At 39.3% G+C, this 23705-nt stretch overlaps 1 protein-coding gene across 2 annotated transcripts; it reads right to left on the bottom strand.

Annotated features, from left to right (window-relative positions):
- Positions 1–268: 268 nt before the first annotated feature.
- Positions 269–20909, bottom strand: LOC663084 (octopamine receptor beta-3R-like). Of its 2 annotated transcripts, XM_008199856.3 has the most exons (4): positions 20777–20909; positions 12788–13841; positions 3598–3709; positions 269–1530 (listed from the first exon to the last, which is right to left on the bottom strand). In XM_008199856.3, exons 2-4 carry the CDS (start codon positions 13764–13766, stop codon positions 1317–1319), a joined length of 1305 nt encoding a protein of 434 aa, XP_008198078.1. In that variant the 5' UTR covers positions 13767–13841; positions 20777–20909; the 3' UTR covers positions 269–1316. The 2 variants fall into 2 exon arrangements, with proteins under 2 accessions (XP_008198078.1, NP_001280505.1); NM_001293576.1 differs by lacking the exon at positions 20777–20909 and having other exon boundaries at positions 1317–1530; positions 12896–13766.
- Positions 20910–23705: the final 2796 nt, after the last annotated feature.

The raw sequence follows: 23705 nt of genomic DNA, 5'->3' as shown, positions 1-23705 counted from the left end.
GTAGTTTTGGTTCAAAGCTTCCACCGTTTTGCTCCAAACATTTCAGTTTGCTTTACTGAATCGATAAAGTTTGTGATTTATGTAATTAAGTTTTATCAGTTTTTATTAGTGTTATGAAAGTAAACATGATTCAGTGCTTTCAAAAGGTCTCATTAATTATTTTGGAATCGTTTAATCTAAATGGCATACATGCGTGTGTATACACAAATAAACGATTTCATCGCTGGTAAAGGATAAAGGGAAAGCAAACAAGCCATAAAACGGCGGATTCAACAAACAATATATTTGCAGTATATTTCTTTTATACATGACATGTAACACGAATGATTAGTTGATGACATTCGACATAAAACTTGTTACAAAATAGGCCTACAAGATTGTCTTTGCCTTTGTATACAATATACATCTAGACAACAAACTAATAAAATATAAACATACAAAAACATTGTTTTGTGTAAAAATTGCATTTTAACCGGTTCGTTAACAAAACATTTCATCAACAAGATAACAAACAACAGTTGAGCTTTTTGGAGCTTTACCGAAAGCTACTGTTGGGACGATTTGAAATGCAAAACCGTCTCTCGAGAAATTTTGTTTGTGTATCAATTTAGAACCTCGAAAATTACACGTATGGAAAGAGATGATTTAATTTTTGATGAAGAGACGATGCGGTTTCGATTCCCAACAGTACCCTTTATTTGGCGGCGCATTTCGCTCGGAACTAAATGAGAAATGTTTAAACCAGTAGTTTTTGAGCGAAAACAAATTAAGAAAGGGAAGACCGGGAACATAAAATACGTACAAAAGTGGAACAAAAAATATACATTTATGGTACAATCTTCCTAAATAGGCGTTTTATGTACAAAATTAAAATCACATCTTTATTATCACACATTCGTATAACAAACTATTTACAAACCAATCAAATCAAACTTTCTTTAATTAATATCACAGAAACTAGTGATTTTATCGGTTAGAAACTCTCTTTACGTATTTGTGTCCTTGAGAACGTGACGAAAGCCAAGAAGTCTTCATTTATTGCTTTTGTGTACGACATGACGTCTTTAAATTTTCGTTAAAAGCGCTTCTATTGCCTGCGTTTTTGAACAGTTTAAATCGTTGCTTGTATAACACGCAGAACATTAGTTCTGTCATCGACCCTGTCTGAAAGTAGCTGAAAATTAGTTTTTCTAAACTCGAATTGGCGATCAAAAATTTGAGAAAAGCGGCGTTAAAGCTTAATATCGGTCTGAGAAGCAGTTTCGTCCGGCTCGTTAGAGTTTCTCGTCTTGGTAAGCCGGCGTTGTATCCTGTGGCTAAAGGAACCTTGCAGGATTTTTCCAACACGTGAAGCAGCACGGCATCGCGCACAGCAGGGTGTCTTTGAAAGCTTCCCGGAAGTCTCTGTTAAAATAGGCGTAAATCAGCGGATTCAGGGCCGAGTTGAAGTAGCCAACCCAGAACAACATGCCGATCAGCCAGTCGGGTGTCGGACACAAGTCGTCGCCACAAAGCGTCGTTATCACATACCTGTTGAGCAAAAAAACCTTTGATTAAAAACCACCCACTGTAATCGGTAGTTTTCCGTCTAGTAAATAAACCGCCTAGTCTATTAACACACGAACGGCGCAAGATTAACTGCCGCACTTGGGAAAGGTACATTAGACAAATTGGCTATTCCGTCGAATGCAGAATTAAACAGCACTCCAGAGAAGCCAAGATACAAGAATCTCGTATTTTGAATAAAGACATTGATCAACACCCACGAACGAGCGAGCATAAATTTTACAGTGGTGATTACGCGTGTTACGCTGTTCTGAGGGGCTGTAACCGCCCCTAATCCGGCATATGCAAATTTATACAATTATGCGCTGCGGCTTTCAATCAGGTTTTTCGTTGTAAGAGAAAACAAAATTGACAAGAGTATCAGAAGGGGTATTTCTAGTAAGCTTTATAAAGCTTTCTGTTGCGCTGCGAAAACCACTTTAGGATTCCTACCTTTTCAACTCTGACCCGCAAAATTCCTGCCGGCTTTTCTCCACTATGAAGTTTCCGAACAAGTAATTAACCACGGTCTCAGAAAAATTATAAATTCATAAGTGTCTTCAAGTGTTTTGATTTCGTAGTTGGAGTGGTGCTCGAGGAGACACAATACCACTTTTACTATGCCGTAAGTCAATAATAAGAGCTGAGACAGCAATAAAAATATTTTGCGTGCGTGGGCTGGCGTTATTGAAAACGTTCCGTTAAGTAAATTTGCTTTTGCGTTTGGAACCATCTAGCATGAAATTGTAACTAGAATTGAGTGTTTTTTGCAAGGGCATAATTAACGGAAACTAACACCCAGCAGGTTATTAAAACTAGAAACTAGTTTTGTTTACCGGAACTCCGACTGCGGCCATATTTAATGTAAGTGACCCATTAGCAGAGGCTCTGTACATGGCAGACGGAATATTCATTGAATCGCTAGTTTTCCCAAAAGGAGATTGCATTGCGTGCTTACGAGTGCATACGGGCATAAATTCAAAACAACATCCGCGCAGACAGTTTCTATACAAATTGAACACGGAAACGTTGAAGATTCGCACTGAATAGGGTGCTATTCGCGTTTATGCGAATGATTATTTTGCGAATTATATTCGACGTGGGTTGGTCTTAAAAAGATAAAAGTTTAACAACGGAAGCTAACTTTACTAATCCACCATCTAACAAATCGTGAGCTCCTCGAGGGATTCCTGAAGCGTGCAAATTTGATTTGCGTCCATTTCGCTATTGTCTTTGTGGTTGAGAAGGTGTGTGGAAGCACAAAGACGCTGGATCGACTTTCGTCTAATCGTCAAGAGTTTCTTCTACTTCTCTCAAACAAAACAAACTGGAGTATCAGAGTTCCTTTTGGTATCGATCTGATACATCATCATAAACTTGTTAATATGAAGTTTACAGAGTTCTTCCGACATTTACAAGTATCGTGTTAAACATTGTAGCTGCATGCTGATTTGATTACCCACCGGCGCTCTTGCGATATAATCGTATCGGTTTTACGAGGATATTAATTGCAAAGGTGATCAAATCCTTTCAGGATTCACTTTTAATCCCCTGCAGGATGTAATGGGCTAGTGCAGCTTAAAACAACATCCGTTTTTATTTGTTTACACGGGCTTAATGTAATTAAAAGTCGTCAAAAGCAGTTACGACGTGAACCGTCCAATGAAACAGTAATACCTGATGTTTCTGTGTAATTAAATTAATAATCATCAACTATTCAACGTCAGAGCAATAGAGCAGATTAATTGATCGATACGCCTGGAAATGTGTTAAGAGAAATGTTCGTCGATGACCTTATGTGATCAAAGCCCGGCAATTAGCTTTTGATTGATGGTCGAGACTTATTTAAGAATATGCTCCAAGTTAATACGTTTTTGCGTCCCTTGGGGTTATTGAAGCTCTATTCGAGTCGCTCCTGGGAGGAGAAAAAGTGCGAGCTTATATCTTTTAAGCTCGAGGGTGTAACAGAACTAAATTTGAAAAAAGCTTTCTTTGTGCGTGCGTGTGCGGTTTTTACAAGGCGTCCTCTCAATGTCAGATTTATGTACTTACCATAAGAAAAAAGGAAGCCAACATAACATGAAAGCACCCATTATTATGCCCAAGGTGCGGGCGGCCTTGTGCTCGGCTCTCCAGCTTTTGGACTGCTGGCGAATGGAAGTGCCTGGAAAAGAACAAACGGACATGGCGAAATTAATTTGCATCCAGGTAGTAGCTGAGTGAGCATAATTAAGGGGAATTGCAGCGTCGGATCGGTTGTTGCAAGTTATCGGCTTGTGTTCTAGGTACAGATCACAATGGAATTAAAGGGGTTAATTAACACGAGCAAGCTAGTTAAGGCCGACGTTTCGTGTCGGATTTAACACCGCCTTTGACGAACTGAAGGCTCCGAAGGGCCAAGGAACTTCGAGTTGGCAAAAATTAGACAGGTATCGAGAGGAGTTTGACGTGAGCTTGAGATGGGATCGATATGCGGGCTAATATGTTAATAATTTAATCATGACGAGGATGGGTTCCTATTGATTCAATCAAGGGCTAATTTAGGAATGTCGCGTTTTATCTCAACATCTTGGCGTTAGACGATCAATTGACATCGGAGCGGATAATGTTCAGGGAGGGTCACTGATAAGCCGATAAATCATCCTTAATTAATTTATGTCAGGGTGGCAAACATTAATTCAAACACAAAAGGATGCTCCGGCAATATTTACCCAGAAGTATTTGCATGTTGGTTTAAGAAGAGGCGCGAGTAGATTTCTGAGGTTGTCCCGAACGCAGTTGCTGTTTTGGCGAAACCGCGCACAAAAGGCGGAATTAATATTAAATTAAAAGAACAAGGAGACTCGTTATGTTGGCCGAAATTTCCCCTAATCATAATCAGACGCTGGAAAATGATCTAAATGAAAACGGAAGATTTTGGCACCTCGCAGCTCAATTTATGTATAGCGCAATACAATTAGAATAAGCACGGAGAGACGTGAAAGAAAAATTGAATATTCTCTATTTTTGAATTTCACGGCGAAGCTTTCAGAATAGGTGACAGTCTGTCACACGGAGAGATGGTTTTATAAACGCGGTCGGGTTACTTCCTGGGCGTACATCTCTGAATTTTCTTATTTATACAGATGATGGAGGAGTGCGTTATTCGGATTGATGGATAGTGGAGGTTGAAAAATGAAACGTGATTTATGAGCGAGATATTATTCAAAAGACAAATAGGAACCCTCGTCCGATCGCACAATAGCCCCAAATTTTGACCGAGCTGTTGTTTGAGCAAATAAGCCGAGCTTAAAAGCTCAAATCAAGTATCAAATGGCGTCAAAGGACGCCTGCCACTCAAAGGACGAGGCGCAAGACTGCGATACTATGGTAACAGGAAGGTTAGCTTGCTGCGACACCTTTAATTAATTACGCTCACAATCAGTGAAATTCTAATGAAGCAGGCAATTAATTTTCGTAATGCTAAATGCCAATAATAAGTTTGACTCTAGTCGATTATTCGGTCATTGATTGCTGGCCTCGTTCTCCCTGAGATATATATTCATTTGGAACAGGCCCGCGGCGCTCGACTTTGCATTTACATTTGTAGATCGGAGGGCTTCCAGTTTTAATTATCGAATCACTTTATGAATGATTCTGCACTGATTCGCTCTTTGTATCAGTGCACCTTTGGTAAAAAATTATTTCAAACAGGTGGAAACGGCGATTGTGTCTCTCATTTCGTTCACGTTTGAGTTTTAATCTGACTAAAAGGCGACAAGACGCTACGCGATGTATAAAAGTGAGCTTTGTTCCTACCGAACTTTCGTTTTAATATATTTTGTTATTACAGCGATGTAGAGGAAATTTTATTCGTTTCGCTACTTTTGAGCTTATATTAGCGTAACATTCTTCCAGCCAGTGATACTTAAAATTTATCTAATGGAAACATGTTACGGCAATATCTCTTGTTTCGGGATCGCTTTATTTGATAGATAACCGACAAAGCAAACCATGAATCGCCTACAGTTATCAATTCCATTAAGTCTTCACAGCTTCCGAGAGAAATGGCTGAGGCAATACATTTTCAAGCCCGCATTTCGCTTTTTTACGTGTTCGTCTGTAATAATTCAACACGCATTTAAATTGTCTAGTCTCGGATCCATATGTAGCCATAAAGATGGCATTGTTTCGTATTTGAAGCGTCGAAGCATAAATGTCTCGAGATGTTGGATGAAACTCCATTTTCAAGCTTGACAAACTTTCCGAAGACTTGGAAAAATTATTCGTCAAGCACGTATCGCCGTGAAAATAATTTCGTTTATTTCTATTTATGTCCGACGTACATTTCGGTTTGTCGCTACCGAATCGTTCGATTTTATATGTTTCAATTTCTGAAGGTCGGACAAGAAGTAAATAATGGCGCTTATTTGTATCCAGGCCTGCGAAGCTTGCTGTTTGAGTGTCGCATTTTGATTTAAAATCGTTCGAAGGCTGTTTGTGACGGGGACAAATAAATATGTTTTTAATTTCGCGAGTTTGAGAAATATGGATAGCGAATCGTTTTGTTTGTTGTCAGTTTGTAGTTGTATTGTGTCGACGGGGGGCACAAAAGTGGCTCCGGTGGTTGTAATAATGTCGACGTTAATAGTCGTGTTTATTAAAACATCAATCTTGCCAAAGTAAAGCAGCCGAAGTGTAGTGAATATCGACGTGAATGGGCGATTCGAGTAATTTATAATACGGTTTTATAAGGGGTTGAGATAAGTTTGAAACTCGTGGGCGGCCCTATTATCGAAAATTCGCCGAGGAGTTGGGATTCAAAGTCGGTTTATTATCGCAGTTCTTGCAAGTCTTGCACTTTCGCAAATAATTATCTCCAAGTGTCAAATTTGATGTGGGAATTCGGTCAGAATCGCCTGGGAATAAAAACGGTGATGGAAGTGTGCGAATATTTACATATAAAACGGATAGAAAGAGGTGTTGAAGTGTGATGGTGCAGACGCTGTTCTAAAACACACTTTGTAAACGCGCATTTTCGGAGCCCGGGGCACGTACCGACACGCTTTTCCCGCTTTTCGTCTCGATTATCAAATATGACAATGCTCGAATTTATGTTGGGACACGGTTCGATGCGGTAATCGCCGGGCCACTTACGACAACCTGGGAAAAATCGATGTTTGCTACTCCTGTTGGACTCATCTTGGAAAAGGAGGTGCGGGAATAATTTCCATGGAAAAACCGATGATGAATGGACATTTGCCGGTTTTTTCCGTTTCATTTCCATAATTAAGGCCCGGAGACGGAAAGTTTTTCGTATCTTTGGCTTTTTCAGATAGCAGGTGAGAGTCCTCAAAGAGGGACCCTGTTATTTTAATAATTAATCGGGCGAATTTATGACTTCATTAAGGCGCATGTAAACGAGGCGCGAAAAAATTCCAGCCCGAATTCCTAGAGTGAGATAGCGTCCTGAATATTTAATGGAGCAATTCTCGAAGATGGTCGGTCTTTACTCAGAGTGGAATATAAAATAGGGGACAAAGCCGGCTTTATTGAATAACCGGCGCAACATATCCCCTATATCCGTCCAGCTTGAATTAGTGCGAGTCGGCCAAAGTTTCCCAATCAATTTTTCCCATTCGATTTGTTTTTATCCGGGATTCGGCTGCTTAATCCCGGCTTAACGATTTGCCTAATTGGAGCTCTAATTTTGAATTGAAGAAGTCGGGTTTTGCTAAACAATGAGAAAGCAATGCAATTGTTTTGTTTGGGAACAACGTCGAATGTAAGTCTCACTGGCACGTGAGAACTTGCTGTTTAGATAATAGACGTTAATAGACGTTCCATTATCCGTAATATTCGGTTCAGCACCGCAGGCATTATAGTCGTTGTGTGCAAATGCCCTGTTAGCGCATAGACACCGAGAGCGGAAGTCGTACCGGGGGCAAGTCGAGTTATTGCTATCGTTACATCAATCAAACACACACCTTCAAGGCACCGGCGAGAGCCCTATTTAACCGACACAACGGCGGAAAGCCCCGATTATGCCGGCACGAGAACTCTTGATAAAAATTTCATCAATGTATTACAGCGGCACACTTCAAATCTAATTTTATCCATGAGTAAATCGGCTTTCGCCATATTCTTTCTGGAAACCGGCAGATTTTGCACTCGACTGAGACATCGAAATTAATTATGTTATGATTTTCAATTAGTAGAAGGGGAAATGGGCGGGCTCTGTGAATGAGAGGGGGGCATTGTCGCCTTTACTACTCCGTTCAAGAAAATTGTAACGCTCTGTCGTCTCGCATTTCAGCAATAAACAGAACTGTTATTGTCGAGCTTAGGGTCGGACTCGAGCAGAAAGGAAACGGCGTTCTTCTCCAAATAATGTATTTCCAACAGTGATTACAAATTAAAGTGGAGCTTTTTCTACTCTAACTTGGGCGATCCGACGTCCGTTCTCTAATACCCGCTCGTGCAATATTGCGGTGGCGGCCCCGAGCCGGAGGGCCATAAGTTGGAGGGTTTTCAGACTGGCTGTCATGTCCCGGTGAGAAAGGCCGGCAAGTACGCCGCAATCTTCAACGCCGATTTGGTAAATTGCGACGCCGTTGCCTTCGTGCAGGCGCCATTTCAGCTGCGTTACCAAATGTTCGAACCGCTGTTTGGTCGGATTGACGATTTTGAGCTTGTATTCGATGTTCCCGAGCTGGGGCTCCGGCGGGAGGCATTCCCGGTTGTTGTTGTCTAAGACGAAATCGTCGATGTTGCAGTCGATGTAAGGATTGGGGTTGAACAAACTCAACGACCAGTCCATCACTTTGAAGTGGTCGACGCGAAACGTCGACACTTGACATTTATAGCGACATGTCAAAGTGGGACGCCGGAATTAATGAGTGAATGTTTTGCGGCAGATTTATAAATAGAGAGACTTGCACTTGTGTATTCTCTTTGTCGGGGCAAAAATCGGAAAGTCGAGGGCACGCTTTAAAGGGGCTTTAAGCAACTTTTCAATTTTACTCGAAACCACTCGTCGTACTTAGAAGCTTACGCCACAGTTTACATAATTTCTCGAAGAATTGCAAACAGCAACTTTCATCAAATATTTACAGATTTGTCGACCATCACGAGAGGGAAAGTTCACGTTTGCTCGGCTGGGTTTTGAGTCAATTAACCGCGCTCCTTAATGTGGGAAAATCTGGCCCACGTGAAAAATCGATTACTCAAATTTGCATTTCGGGGAAAAACTGATTTTCGTTTGATGGAATTTGCTTTTTTCTAACTTAATTTTGCCTTTGGCGGAATATAATTAACATTCTTGCCGGGGCGCTGATATCATCCCATTACAAGTTTCAAACAAATTAATTGCTGCCGGCGAAGAATAAAGAAAAAATCCAGGAATAAGAGGAACGGATTTAATTGGGAGTGCCGTTAAAATCACGCTGATGATGCTGAACAAACAGAAACATTTATGATTCTATGGCCGTACTTAAGCACATAATACAATTTCGTATTCACGTCTGGTCCACGAGGTACAATAAAGGAGATGGAGTCGAGGACTGTCGGGCTCTTGTAGCGTCTCGACGCCGTCTAAGGGTCGGAATGGTTAACTCGCCACATCACGCCGGAAAAGATTTATGTTTTATTTATCGATAGCCTCGCAAGTGTTGATAAGTTTGCGTAAAGTATTCATTAGAACTTGTCCGTGCTTTGCCCCGAGGCTTCCGGTGAAAGCTTTTAAAAAAACACAGTCTTGTTTTATTGAATCTTTTTGCATGAGAGCTTTTGCGCTGCAAACGACCAAACCGAAATCTCTTTAGAGCGATCCGAACAAAAGTTCCTCTAATATTTCCTTTTTCTCAAAGGTGCGTGAGGGTCATTTTTATGTTGCTTTCGTGCTGATGGTCTCCTAAATCCTGCAGTTATTTATTGACGTCCTCTCTTTTAACTGTTGCATTTGCATTATCTTAGTGGCGTGACAGACGCAATGTCAGCACGACAATTATTTTCAAATGAAACTTTTACTAATCAAGCATAAAAAGAACTCACAATTACGCTTGCAACAAGTTTGTAAAACGAGCGAGGACATGCAAACCTCAGCCACTTTCTTGTCGTGTTGACTTCTTAAAGTTTCTCTTGTAAACATTCGACTTGTTTGTTTTTCGTACGAGATGAGCCACGTTGATCTTTGCCCAAAAATCGCACAACTCTTTCCACCATAATTAAATTGTAACGAGTTCGTGTCGTTTTTTCCCACCTCTAATCCAATTATCTATCAAAGTAACCGAGAAAAGCTAACATGTTACGCTCGGAATTATTTATTAAAGTACGAATTCAATTACCGCGCTTGCCCTTTTTTTGGTTATTTTCATAAGGATTTGCCGACGAGGATCTTCTCTGCAAATATTATTCCACACGAAAATCCCCAAAATTCGTGCTCTTTTTTTCCCAACTATTACATGATTGGTCGGGGAGAATTTATTTGGTATTGTTATTGATTTTTATTTGAATTAATACACGAGGCACGTACTCGACGGCCACATATTCCCATTCCGCAGCCTCTCTACCGAAACGTACGACCGTGAAACCTCACGTAAATAAACACAAAAATGCGGTTTTTGTTGCGGACAGAATTAAATTATCGTTTGATAATCCGACTCGCTAGTTATCTAATTACCACAAAATTTTGCCCAAATGGGAACTCCCTGATTCTCTAGACACTCTAAACCGATGAGCAATTTGCAACGCGAGCAAGCGTCGTTACTTTGCAGCAAACAGCCAATAAATGTGAAATGGTTACCTATTTAACGGGAAGGTCGAGACGAATTTCATTAGATGATGACTTACGTGACAAAATTAGATTTTAATCTACTTTAACCGCCTGATGTATGTGCTTTTTTACCGTATAAATGTAGACAATCCTACTTTAGCAACGGTCCACCTGTTTACTTATATCCAGCTTAATAAGCTGAGGCGTGTTGGTCAGATCCGGGCGTCGGTAATTATTCAAATATTGCCCCAATTAAAACGTGAATGTAAATTGTTGTCTTGCTTGAGTAAATTTCCTGTGCGATCGTTTCCGGTCAGAAGAAGGCCGCTCGAAGGGCCCGAGTGGAGCTTTCGGACCTAGCGGGAAAATCAATAGGAATTCTCTCAGTATTAAGCAGGCTCTCTCTGTTTCGCTTGTCCCAACTCCTGTGCCAAATATAGCCTAGAACGGTTTTTGGCGCGAAGTTTTCTCCATGAGCGAGTAAAAATGCGGGCATAAATCAGCCGCTAATTAAATCGGAACGACTTGGAAGTTCTATTTATACGCGAAATTGCAACAGAAACGTACGAGCGACACGCAACCACATGGAAATTAACATGAAAACATGGCTTGCTTACCTCACGTGACGGCAGCTGAACTTGATCTTCCTTCTGAAATTTTTTTCGTGTTGGAAAACACGCTATATACGGGACCGTTGAACCTCGAACCTGTTCCTTTGTATTCAATCGGTTGCGATAAACGAAATTAAGCCGATGAAATCTGGGAGATAAAGGATTTAGGATCGTGTCCTGGGGGTCTTGACTTTGTAAGTACGAGGTTAAGGAAACGGTTTTTTGAGGCCGGTTCGTGACGAGTTATTGACGATGATTAAGCCCGGCTCTGAATTAAAGCACTTTAAATCCGGACTAGTCTGGAACGAGTAGATTATCTAGGATCCGGTTGGAGAAACTAGATGAAATTTTGAAATTTGCGATATGTCTCCGACAAACGCGTTTATCTGAGAAGGTAGCTAATTTCACTGTCTCCCCGATGTTTGTGCCCAGACGTGACCAAGGACTTAAGGCGATTTATATCAGCTCGCTCTTTTTACATTCTTTTTTATGGCGAAAGCAAATGTAAATTACTTCGGGGATTCTACCCGTTTAGCGAGATTACATATAGCGCTTTCCGTGTAATATCCGATATTGAAAAGTTTTGATAAAAGCTGAACGACGTAGACCAACACGCACGTTAGTCAACTTTGATGCTTTCAGCAGGATTTCCTTCGAATATAATCAATCGTCAAGAGAAGCTGCCGCGGGAACGTATCGATATAACGTAGAAAAAATTTTAATACTTTTGCAAAGCTGACGTTTATGCATTTTCCTGTCTCACTGACTACAAAAAACCAAACCAGCGATCCATTTTTCCATGTTTGAAAATCACGACAGCGAATTAAATTGCCGGCAACTCGTGTGACATCAATTTAAATTGAAGTTACTTTCTATCAACGATAATCCAACCTGTGATGGTTGTTTTAGGGTCAATTTTAGTTAAATGGCGAGTCTTTTGTGACGCCACAGCAGTTCTTTTTCTTGTTTTCGAGCATTAAGCTGGAATTTCATCGGCACCGAGAGCCTTCAGCGCGAGAATGTCCATCGATTAAATTCTTCTATTAAAAATATGTCTAGGCATTGGAATTTTGCAGATATTGATTTATGGCATGCAGTCTTCCAAAGTTGATCAGCCGGTATTAAACGAAATTGGTTTCTTTCAGACGGAAGCACTCCGAGACGGAAAAAGCATCCAGAATAAATTACCTCGTGTCAAGGTTCTGAACTTGTTTTCCCGAATAAGAGGAACTATCGCGCTTTAGCAAAAAATCTTTCAATTCCACATAATAATAAGTAATCCGGTAAAAGCTGAAAGACACGTTCTAGAATTGAATCGATAACGAAAACTCCAACATCCAAATGAAAGTTAATAAAAACATGAAAGCTCAACTAACGACATCAGAAAACTGATCCAAAGCTCTCAATTAAAGCGAATGAAAGCAAGAATTTCTATTCGTCAAAGTCTCGCTTCACTTTAATCGCATAAAAGTTCAAAAGCTGCAATCGTTCTTCGTTAAATTCTAGGGCGAACAGAGCAATATTAAGTTGGAAACGGAGCCGATGCACCCATAAATTTCGCACTTTGTATGTGCAGGAGTTCGAGGAACGCATCGTTTATCGTTAGGGAGCTCCGCAACTGCATCCTCAGCCATAGACTTTATTGTATATTTTAAGAGTCACCAGAAAAGTTTCCATTCTCTTTTTTCCGACGAGATTTTTGTGAATTGCGAGAATAAATGGGAGAACGGGAGTCAGGAAGCCCTTTCACAAACCGAGAATTAAAACAAAGAATTTAAAAGTTGAGTGAAAGAAACTCGGTTGAAACACGGAGTTTTGGGTTTGTTCGACTGTGTAGTCACTAATTCACTTCATGCTAACATCGGATTAAGTCACTCACCGTTCATATTGAGTTCGGTTGCGGCTTTACTGTTGTCTCTGCTGTTCATTGCTGTATTGAATTCGGTTGTGGTAGTTCCGTACGATACTGCTGATCCCGAACTTGTACTTCTCCGGCCATTGATTTGCCCGACTGTGGTCAATTCGCCATCGGAAGGATGCAAGAAATGGTCTCCGTATCTGTCTCTGTAGGAAGTTCTGTGTTGGTGGATTGAGTTCAGGATGATATTTGAGGAAGTCCTGGATAAAGCTTTGCGTTGCCGGATCGCTTCTTTGTATATCCTGCAGTACATTGTTACCATCACTATCCCAGGTATCCAGAAACTTATGGAACTGCTGATAAGTGCGTAGTATTGGTTGACAACAAATTTACAAACATTGGGATTGGTTTTTCTGAAATCGATATGATCCTCCGTTGTGTACCACCCAAGGAAGATGGGTGTGAAGCTGATCAACGCTGGTAGAGTCCAGACGTTGGCTAGCATGAACGAAACCGTCCGATGGGTCATGGTTATGGGATATTCCAACGGCCGCACGATGGCGTAGTACCTGTCCACACTGATACAACACAGATGTAAAATCGAGGCGGTGGAAAAGTACACATCTAGAGAGTTCCACACGTCACACATGAAATACCCGAACAGCCATTTGCCCCCCGTTAGCTCCACGCTAGCGTTGAAAGTCATCGCGCACAGTGCTACCAGCATATCGGCCATCGCCAAGCTCACCACGTAGTAATTCGTGATCACTCTTAGTTTTCTGTGTCGATGGACGCTTATTATCACCAGAGCGTTGCCCAACACGGCACTCACGATTATCGTTCCGAAAATAAACCCTTTCACGATCAGCAAGAGCAACTCCGTCCAGTGCGGATGAGGGTTGCCCACGGTGGCGACGTTTGTATCGTTTGATGTGCCGTTTTGGAGGACGCTCGGGAGGTTCGTCGATGTTGCCGTCAATGTTGCTGAGAATGAAGCCATTGCGTCATCACTATCATCGTTTCGTCCTTTCAGACACGACCGTTGTCAGACGCTAGATTCTGGCATTCTCCACTCCTGAAACGTACAGAAATAACACAATTTTCGTTTGGCGTAATCAGACTTTTGCCATAATTATGCCTCGTTTCAAACGCTGATGAGGAAAATTCAACATTAACCATTCGGTGCTCGTAAATTACTTTCAGCTCGCACAATCCGGCCTTTAATGCGAACCAAAAATGAAAAATTCAATTACATGTAGTTGGAAATTAAACCGAGGCGGAGTCGTTTGCGAACTTAACAACATGTCATTTAAGCATTTTCTCTTATCTCTAATCTTTTTCAACGAGTCCTGTGATCAGTCCAACAAAACTCACTTTTCAGCAAAATTACGTTTCGTTTCCTGAAACAATATCTCGAAGAGAATTTTGTTTAATTGCTCCACTAACTCTGATAATTGAATTAGAGCATAATCTCGGGAAAATTATAAATTAGCCAATCGTATCTAGCAATCTCTATTTTCGATTTGACAGTTTCTCTAAGACTGCGTAATTTAGTTGGTTGATGCAACTTATTTATTTCATTAAAATTTTTCATTTTCTTTACAAATACGTAATTTTTGATAAAAAGCAGCAGTGTTTAACTATTTAATATTTTTTTTAATTAAATTATTACTAGAAAATTGAAAAAATAAAATTACGTTATGTTGAAAAATGGTGGATGCGCCGGGCAAGTTTTATATTAGTGTCGTTACGGTGCCTAAAACGACTTAATTTGATTGTAATTTACCTAGTTTTTAGCTCGTTAAAAATTGATTTGCTTTGCGGGGCTCTAGTTGGGTAACTAGAGTGGATGAATCATTAGACGCAATGCAACGTCATTTTCGGTGTCTTGTTGTCCTCAATTTTAAATTTTTCATCCGATGCTTTCTAACTCCAGGTAGTTTTACAGACAGAAGGGTCAATTTGCTGCGGTTTAGAAATAAATGCTCAATTTACGTTATTTATTAACGATTCTCTAATTGTTTTATTTGTTTTGTTTCGGTGAAGGCCGGCGTGTTCTGCAAGTTTCAAGGTTTGGGTGAAGGTAGGTCATCACATTTTTCCTTTAATTTTAAAATTATAAGCCGGATTTAAAAGTTGTTGGGTGGAGAAAGTTTTTTATTTATAATTCTGCGACAAATAAGGACCGGGAAAGTATCAGGTTTTCGTTTTGTACCAGAGTCATAATTCATGTCCTCGTCGAGTTAAAGCAATGCCGACATGTTTACATTAAGTAGATTACAAACATTTTTAATCGTCCGAAAGAAGTTATTTTTAAATATTATCACCGTGGCAAAACTCGGTCTCGTTACTCGGCTAACTTTTAACAAGGCACAAAAGAGGCCATTAATTATAACATGAAATGATTACGTTCTTAATTAAATAAAATGTAAACCATTGAGTAAGTTTGTCGAGATGGGGTTGTAAGATTTTTCGAGTACAAAAGGAAAGTAAATTTATTAGAGCAATTATTGAAGACTCGATTCCTGGCAGTGGCGAGCTTTTAAGCTCAAACCGCATGAATATTGATGCATTTGCGATTAATTAGTTGATTGATCGAGGACTGTCCAGCCGGGCTCGAAACTTGGGTCATTTGGTTTAATACCGAAAGTTGATGCAATCCGTTTTGCATGTTTATTTTCGAAGGAGGGTCCCGCGAAGTTTTAATGCGCCCGGAGAGGCCGTAGAATTTTTGCAAAGACGAGTCGGTCTAATTAAATCGAGCACCGAGGTCATGAATGTTTCATGAAAAAAAAAACTTTGCGGTTACGACTAGTGGGAAACTTTAAATAGATGCCGAGAGCCGTTAAAGTGGGACAAAATGGGCATTGAGAGACGCTCGGAATCGATAGTCGAGTTTCGTGAAATTGCCGCATTGTCCGACTCGAACCAAAACAATTAATTTCCTCCGCATTATGTTGATGAGTACGAATCTAGCAGCGCTCTTATTGTGGTATCTCGGTGCGAAACTGAGCGGTAAAACCAATTCTTTTTTCCATTAACACAACCAACGAAAAATATTTCACCCTGTGATAGGGGAACAATTTCAATACGTAGCCAATTAAGTGCCGTGATCAAAACTGCTGCGTTTATCTCTTCACACACAGCTGGGCGCTTCACGCAGAAACGGCGTCCTTTCGGGAGAATTTTATTTGGCCGCGTAATCTCCAATATCGGTTACGGTAAACATACGGTAAAATCCTCGTTACGTTAAATTGAAAATTTATCGTTCTGCGTCCCGATAACTTATCGCTTTGTTTGAATGCAATCAGGAAAGGAGCAGAGGGAATTTTTCATGAGGTTTGTGACAATGACGCAGGTCGGCACTATTAAATAATGAAACAGGAAATTCGGGTTATCTTTAGCTTTGGCAGTATTGCCATTTTTCCTGTATCAATCTTTCAGGATCAGGGTGGCGCGTTTTTTCCGACAAAGGCAGGATATCTATTGATTTAGTTTTTATGGTTTATGTCGCAATAACTGTTTCATTAACATTGCTCGACTGGAAAGCTCGCCTACAATACGCATCGCTTTTTCTCTAGCAATATTTTATCAATCGGGATGGATATCGATGCGAGAACTTTTGTCCGGACGTGAATTTTAACAAAGGGGTGTTTATTGATCCTCTTTTCACCTCGTGACCGTTTAGCTGAGACAAAGCCGCCGGAGCTGTATTTTTTTGGATGTGTGTGTGGACGGTGTGTACATGTTTTCACGACAATTTTCCTACACGTTTCGTGATGGCTTTTATTCGGGCCGGATAAAGGTTGCATTGTTTCAATCTAGCATTGTGTCGGTGGGCTTACAGTTTATAACACCTAAACCCCCGCAACAAAACATTATTTTATCAGTTAATTGGGACGGCAGATCCGTTTTTAGGTCAGTCGAGATAAATATCCTCTCGGCGGTTATTTTAAGGAGTTGTTTATCAATGAAATCATCCGAAAGACAGAAATAGACGGTCAATCGATTGGATTTTTTATACCTGCAAGACGTGCGACTAAAATAAAATTGGAGCAGCGGTGGCGGGTAATAAACTTGAGGGATTGAGTTAAGGGGGGAAATCCCGGCAAGAAATAAATAAATGGAAAATGTAACAAAGAAAATGAAATAGGTGGGCTTTGTAGAGCAAGCCGGCTCGAGCTTCGTCAGAAAGGATTCCAATTTAATTCAGAAAGTATCCTACTTATTGTTGCACTTATATAAAGGCTAACGATTTTTTCTTTTCCAAGTCCGATCTAACCATTAACTCCGGAAACAATTCGCAGGACGCTGTCCTTTCATCCTTTCAGATTTACTTCCAGCGTGCTCACATTTGACTGGAGAGACGCAAACATTATCGTTTATTAGCGTAAAAGTGGGCTTAAAGTACGTGAAATATCGGACTTTCGATTTGGACGAGAGCCAATAATTTATAAAGTATTAACGCGATACGATCGATTCGTAAAGTTGCAGATTCTCTCTTGACCGGAGAAGTGTCTCTAAATAACGGAAAAGCTTTATCAGGATGACTTGTTTTGACACGGTTCGATACAAATTTCAATAGATTCGGTACCTGGAATAACACCGGTGGCGGTTAACGCAAATTAGGCATCGATTCGAAATTAATGTTATTCATGTTCGATTCAAATTTGTCAAGTTTTTGACCACAGCTAAAGGGTTATTTTCGGCATACCGTATAATTTTGTTTTACGGAATATTTGAATAATTTGTATGGCAATGTAGGGACTAATTTTATTATACTAAATTAATTAATTTTGTTTAGGGTTGATGAATGGTTTCGGAAAACACACAAGCTCTAAACGAAACATGTACCAAATTATTATTGTGTGAGTAATATTATTACAACATGTCGACGACTAAATTGCTTAACTTAAAAACACTTTAGCACGTCATAGTATTTCTCAAACTAGACAGAGGGCAGAGTCAGTTATGGGTTATTTTATTTTGTAGTTGTTAGAAAATTAATCCACGATTGCATTTTGTCAATTTTGTGTTGACATTTTTGTTAAAATAGGATTATGAACTATTATTATTTAAAAGATACAAAATCCATTTTGATTCAATTGATGCATTTTTGATTGTATTATGTTACATGATTTTGTTTTTCCTTATCAGGCGTACACGCTATCGAGGAATGTAGTACGTGATACATGTTTCAAATTGCAATTGGAGAATCTACGACCAAGAAATACCATTTACCTCAATATCCGAATATTGGAATTTTCTAAGCATACACAGAACGATAATTGTAAATTTCGTTAGTCTTTTTGTTTCTGCGAAATTGGTGCTCGCTAAAGTGCATTTGTTTTCAGCTCACATCTCCTGACATAATATCTAATTCAAAAGACATCAAAGATAACACAGCATATGTTTTAAGTGTAGTCATAAAAATTTACGTGCTAAAATCGTAACCGTAACCCGTGTTAAATCTTGTGCTAGAATTACTTATATAAAAAGACACAAAATAAAAATGCTCCGGTAATTCTTTGACAATTCGTGATTTGTTCTGTAATGCAATATTATTAATCTTACTTAAAAAAAATAAGTAAATAACAACGTATTATGGAAAATACCTGTCCACATAATTTTTACATTTATAATGGCGTGTTAAAATCTTTCTAAAATCCGATTAGTGTTTTAAATTTTGTGGGATTTTGTTTATTTTTTAGTTGGTTGTACAAAACCCACACTGCAAAGCGTAAACTTTGACATTTTGATACACATTATGTGTATTTTCATGCAATAAATATTTAGCTCACATGTTGTATCATTCAAATGTTTTCTTTCCGTGCAGAAAATACTTCAGGGTACTTTGTCCAATAAGTAACTCACTTTCAGAGCTCGTTCTTCAGCTTCGTTGGAGTAAAAACTTGCTGATTTTAATTATCTTACAAACAAATAACACCCATTCATATGCATAGTATTATTTTATTAAGACTGCATTTTATAAACTCTGGTTGAGTCGTTTGTGACATAATTACGACATCTACAATTGTTGCAATGTATTTTTGAACATTTATTCCCAGGACAAATTTATCGGACGATTGTAAAAGCGACTATTAATAAAATTAACCTTTAAAATTATAAACTAATTTTAATGAGTTATCTAAACAGTGCGTGCAGAAATTCAGTTTATTTAATTTTGTATTGGAATTCTAGTTCTACTCTTTAACCCATAATTTGTGTTTTTACATATGCGGCGAGCCGGACTTGCCAATAAAATTCTATTTTTAGCTTTTCATCAAGCAATAATCAATTGCCTTTAATTTTTAATCCAAACCTATAAAAACAGAAGAGTCTTCAATTGGGATTTTAATTATTCAAAGGGTGCACATAAAGTGCACAGTGCATTAGTTGGTGAAAATTTAATGTAAAAATTTGACATGGTACAAATCGATCAGCACGCACGTTTATAATTAAAAAAGTCGTAAAGAACAGGTCATCAACTCTCACAATTTACGTCCATAGATATCAATACCGCCTTAATTTATTTATAACTGAACGAAGCTAATGAAAATCGATAATTTACTTAAATTCCCATATCATGAATTTCCTTGTTTGTTGTAATCTATTCACTCGCTAAAGTCAACTCGCAAGTCGATTAAATATCACAGAAATTAATTCAATTGTGGCGTTTACAGTAGGTATATTGCATTGTGGTTTGTTTGGTTACATTAACATTGTGTGTGATGCCAATTAAAAATAATATTCCGTCGATTTCCAGCGCTAATTTTCCCTATCAGAACAGAAATCGAGCTTTCTTGGTTGTGTGTGGTCAGTTCTATTTTTGCGTCCTGTCTCAAGGATACGTTTCTGCACCGTTTAATAAACCAAACGTTTCTCGATGATGTAGCAGTGACGTACCTAATGACGCACCCACCTACACCCATCATTGCATAAGTTATGATGATGTCGTGCCGCACGCCTTCCCACAAAAAATTCTTGACCTAAACGCGATTAAAATTTAATATTTTCCCAACACGCTCGAATATCGACGGAACGGTTAACAGATTGAACCGATCCGAACATCTCGACTCCTTCGAACAGACAAAGACGGAAATGAGGCACGTACGTCTGGTAACGACGTTAACGTCTCCTCGAACGGTCTTTTTTATTTATGTTCGGGACGTATATAATAACATGAAGGCACGTCGCCGGCGAGTAAGAACTCTCCGGCTGGGATAAATGGGGCCTGCGGGATGTTGCGTTCTTATTTATTATTGTTATTCTTCTTGTAAGATTCTCGGCGTACATAGATTTTTTTCTCATTGTTTGCGGTTAATTAGGTCCAGTTGGCGGCTTAAAAGCCGAAGCGAGACAGCAAAATCATAATTAACTTCGCTACAATGCTTTAACGAATTCGTATTGTTGTCAAAACAGTCATCTTGGGAGATGCAGAGGCGTGGCGGACGCTTTACTGCTTCGAGAGAGGCGAAGAGGCGTCTTTGTTGCATCTGCTAGCACAACTTTGTTAAGCAAATCAGGAATGCGCCGTTGGTACTATTTTATGTAAGAAGTGTTTCAGGATAATCAAATTTTAACGGTGTTTTTTGCCAAGGTAATGCCTCCTCAGGGATATAAAGCGCTTCAAAACAACTCAAATTCACCCTCTGCCACTTTTATTTTGATAAGATTTTTCCGGCTGCGGTGATGCAAAAAAGGATGTTAAACGTTTAGGGGCATTTTTCGTAAATTTTTTGGCTTCCTGGACAACGTCTGGGGCGTCCAGGTATTTGATCTGCAAAAACTAAGTCATAAAAATTTCATTGGCGCGCCGCGATTTTAATCAGAATTTCTCGTCGATTGCATCGGCTTTTGAAGTTGCATCGCGCATAATGGGAGGCATTGTCAAAGCGCTTCTTAATGAAAAATTACAGAATCCGCGCACTTGGAGCTAATTCGGTTTTGGGAGGCTTCCGGAAGTGGCCTAGTTACCAGCGCTGATTTTGTTGATAAAAGGTTACTTACTCGTGTCAGCGGGGTGCACTCGAGTCAAGGATAAGTTACGTAACTCCGACCAACAAGTCTTTCATTGAGTGGTTGAACGGACGGGCGAAGAGCGCGAATCGCCAGACCTTGGCGTCCGTAGACAGACTGGATGGCGTCCCGGCGCTCAACCCCCTAACGTCGAGACGCTTGCGCTATCTACAATACCATGGATTTCCATATCAAAACTCTTAAATTACAGCGGGCCCGAACTTTGCAGATAATACCAAGAGGGAGGAAATGAAAATCAACTCGACTGGTTAATATTAAATGTTAATTATCGCAGTACGGACTAGTAGTTTTACAAGGGGTTAGAGGATTCATTAGCCGACACCTTAGGCTTTGCTGAATACCGCCAAGATTACCATCGGCCCGAAGTTCCACTGATAAACACATAATATGATTAAGTTATTTTATGCGAAAGTTTGTTTGCCTTTCAAGAATTATTTCGGGCCCTTCTTACACGAGTTCGGCTTTCAGCGCGCAATTAACCTAAACGGAGGTATTTACGGCAAAAAATACATTACAAGCGCGAACTGCGAGAATTTGCCACTAAGACTAAGAATAACGTTCGTTAAATACGCTAAATTACAGCGTTCGGCGAATGTGAAACGAACGTCACTATTATACAACTTTTCAACCACTCATGGCGGTCGTCCTTTTTGCCATTATGCGAATTCTTCTTTTTCCGAGGGCAGTAAGGCCGCTTGCTATTAATTTAAACGCGGGCTTTCGTTCCATTGTGCGCCTTTGGAACGGCGCTTTTTCAAAGATCAGGTGCTGAAACTGACCCATTATTCTCCTCGACCGAACGCATCGTCTTATCCCTGAACAAATATAAATTTCGTTCCAGAAACGTAAATAAACGTAAGGAGATGACACTCCATTTGTATCAGCTCAAGCTAATTACGCCAAAGCAAGACAGATGTTCCCTTTCGGATTATGAATAATAATTCAGGGTGAATCGGAAAATTTTATCTGCTTGTGACCTAAAAATAACAAAGGGACGAAAATCAATTCGGAATTTATGTTAATGTGAATGGGATTTGTACGTTGATTGATTTATTCAACGATTAATTATTTATCAATAAATGGTGGAGGGATTTCATACCGAGAAAGATTTAGTAACGGTAGCGTTATTTTTATTTGAAATTTATTTACGCATATGTAGTGTTTTCTTCTCTGGTAAATAGTTTGCTTTCGGACCATTTATTAACCAGACAAAAGCTAATTGTTGTTTTTGCTGTTTTTATTTTTTAATCTGACAACAACCGGTTATTGGATTTTTATTTGTGTTTGGGTTTAACTGGTGATCGTCGATTTCCACAACCTGGAGTTTTCCCAAAGCTCATCACACGTTATTATTGTATTTTTCATGATGTCCTTCGTTTCGTATTTATGTAACGCACATAAATTGAAATATGTTTGCCAAGCCGATGAATTTCGTTTATTAACGGGAGCGAAGAACAACGGAAATCGCTTGGAAAGTAGAGAGAACACGTTGCTCCTGTCGTTAGCGTTTAGTTTTTCATTTTCTAATTTGTTGCAAACAGACGGATATTGTATTTTATTTTTATATTGGATATTGTCGGGGTTTGTGACCTGGCATTTTCCAGAACCACCTCCGTTCTGCACGTTATTATTGTATTTTTCCTTGGTTGTGTTGCTGTTTTTGTGTTTTTATTATTTTCAACCTGGCGTTTTTCCATTTTTAATTTCCCGATTTCCTTTCATGTCATTTCGCTTGAAAAATCGACTGTTGCGAAATCACTTCCATCCGAATTGGCTTCGTTCATTTCGCCCCTCGTTTCAATTAATTCCCAAATAGAATTTCTAATTTGACATTCCTTAACCCTCCAAAAGAAGTCCCCAATACAAACTTTACAATAATACACAACACACTCAACACATATAAATCACCGATATAAAAGTTCAAAGGTGAGGATTTTCTTTCACAGATCAATTTTCCGGCAAAGGCTCTATTATTGTGGGTGTCGGTTTCACGCCGAAATCTAATGAAATTGTAATGACTCGACACCCATCACGAACGGCAACTTTTTGTCGAATTTCTAAATCGGCGGCTTAATTAAAAATCTCTCAAGTATTTTCGTTCAGGTGAATAATTGGCGTGTCACTGACAAGAAAAGTCGCTCCTATTGACCTGTCACGGCCGTTCTCAGTGTTCAAACGAACAACAGGATTTGTAAATAAATTGATTTTCCCCATTGTTTATTGCCCGGAGTGTCATTATTAGGCCCGCGTTTGCTTCATATTGATCAGTTTTTTCTCCGACGTAACCTTCGAACTAGTGATCTTAACCGAGCCGACCTACACCTACTTCATGCAACTTGCACCGGTTAAAACTCATCGATCATCAAGGTCCGGTCCTGTTTGCGTTGTAAAATTGGTGGATGCGCCGGGTCAGGGAACAACACGCAACTATTTTATTTTTGATGAACGTTTGTTAATCTCAATAATAAAATGATTCTGCTTAAAAAAGAGGTATTTACTGCACCTTTTTTGGTATTTTGACGTTTAAATGTTAAGAAATTACCGTGGCTCCTGGCGACCTTTTCTTGGACACAATTTACAAAAAACATCGTTAGCACTTGAAAAATGCATAAATTACGCTTTACACTTTATTATTATTATTATTATTACTATTATTGTTATTACAAAACTTTCACTGTGTTTCTTGAATTTAATTTACAGTAAATTTATTATTCAATGACAAATAATTTTTAAATAACTACGTATTAACTTTAATGCTATGTGGGTACGAGATTTTACAAAGTCAACCTTTGTGAAATCAATACATTACAGTAGTGTGATTTATATCTGATGCATCCAAAGCACTTTAATTAATAACAGTGTTTAGTGTTGCTTTTATCTGTAATTGTAGAATATTAAT

The sequence above is a fragment of the Tribolium castaneum genome, chromosome 2, assembly GCF_031307605.1.
Source record: "Tribolium castaneum strain GA2 chromosome 2, icTriCast1.1, whole genome shotgun sequence".
Classification (NCBI taxonomy): domain Eukaryota; kingdom Metazoa; phylum Arthropoda; class Insecta; order Coleoptera; family Tenebrionidae; genus Tribolium; species Tribolium castaneum.
Note: the sequence above shows the minus strand (reverse complement) of the source record. Positions and strands in the feature narration are given on the sequence as shown.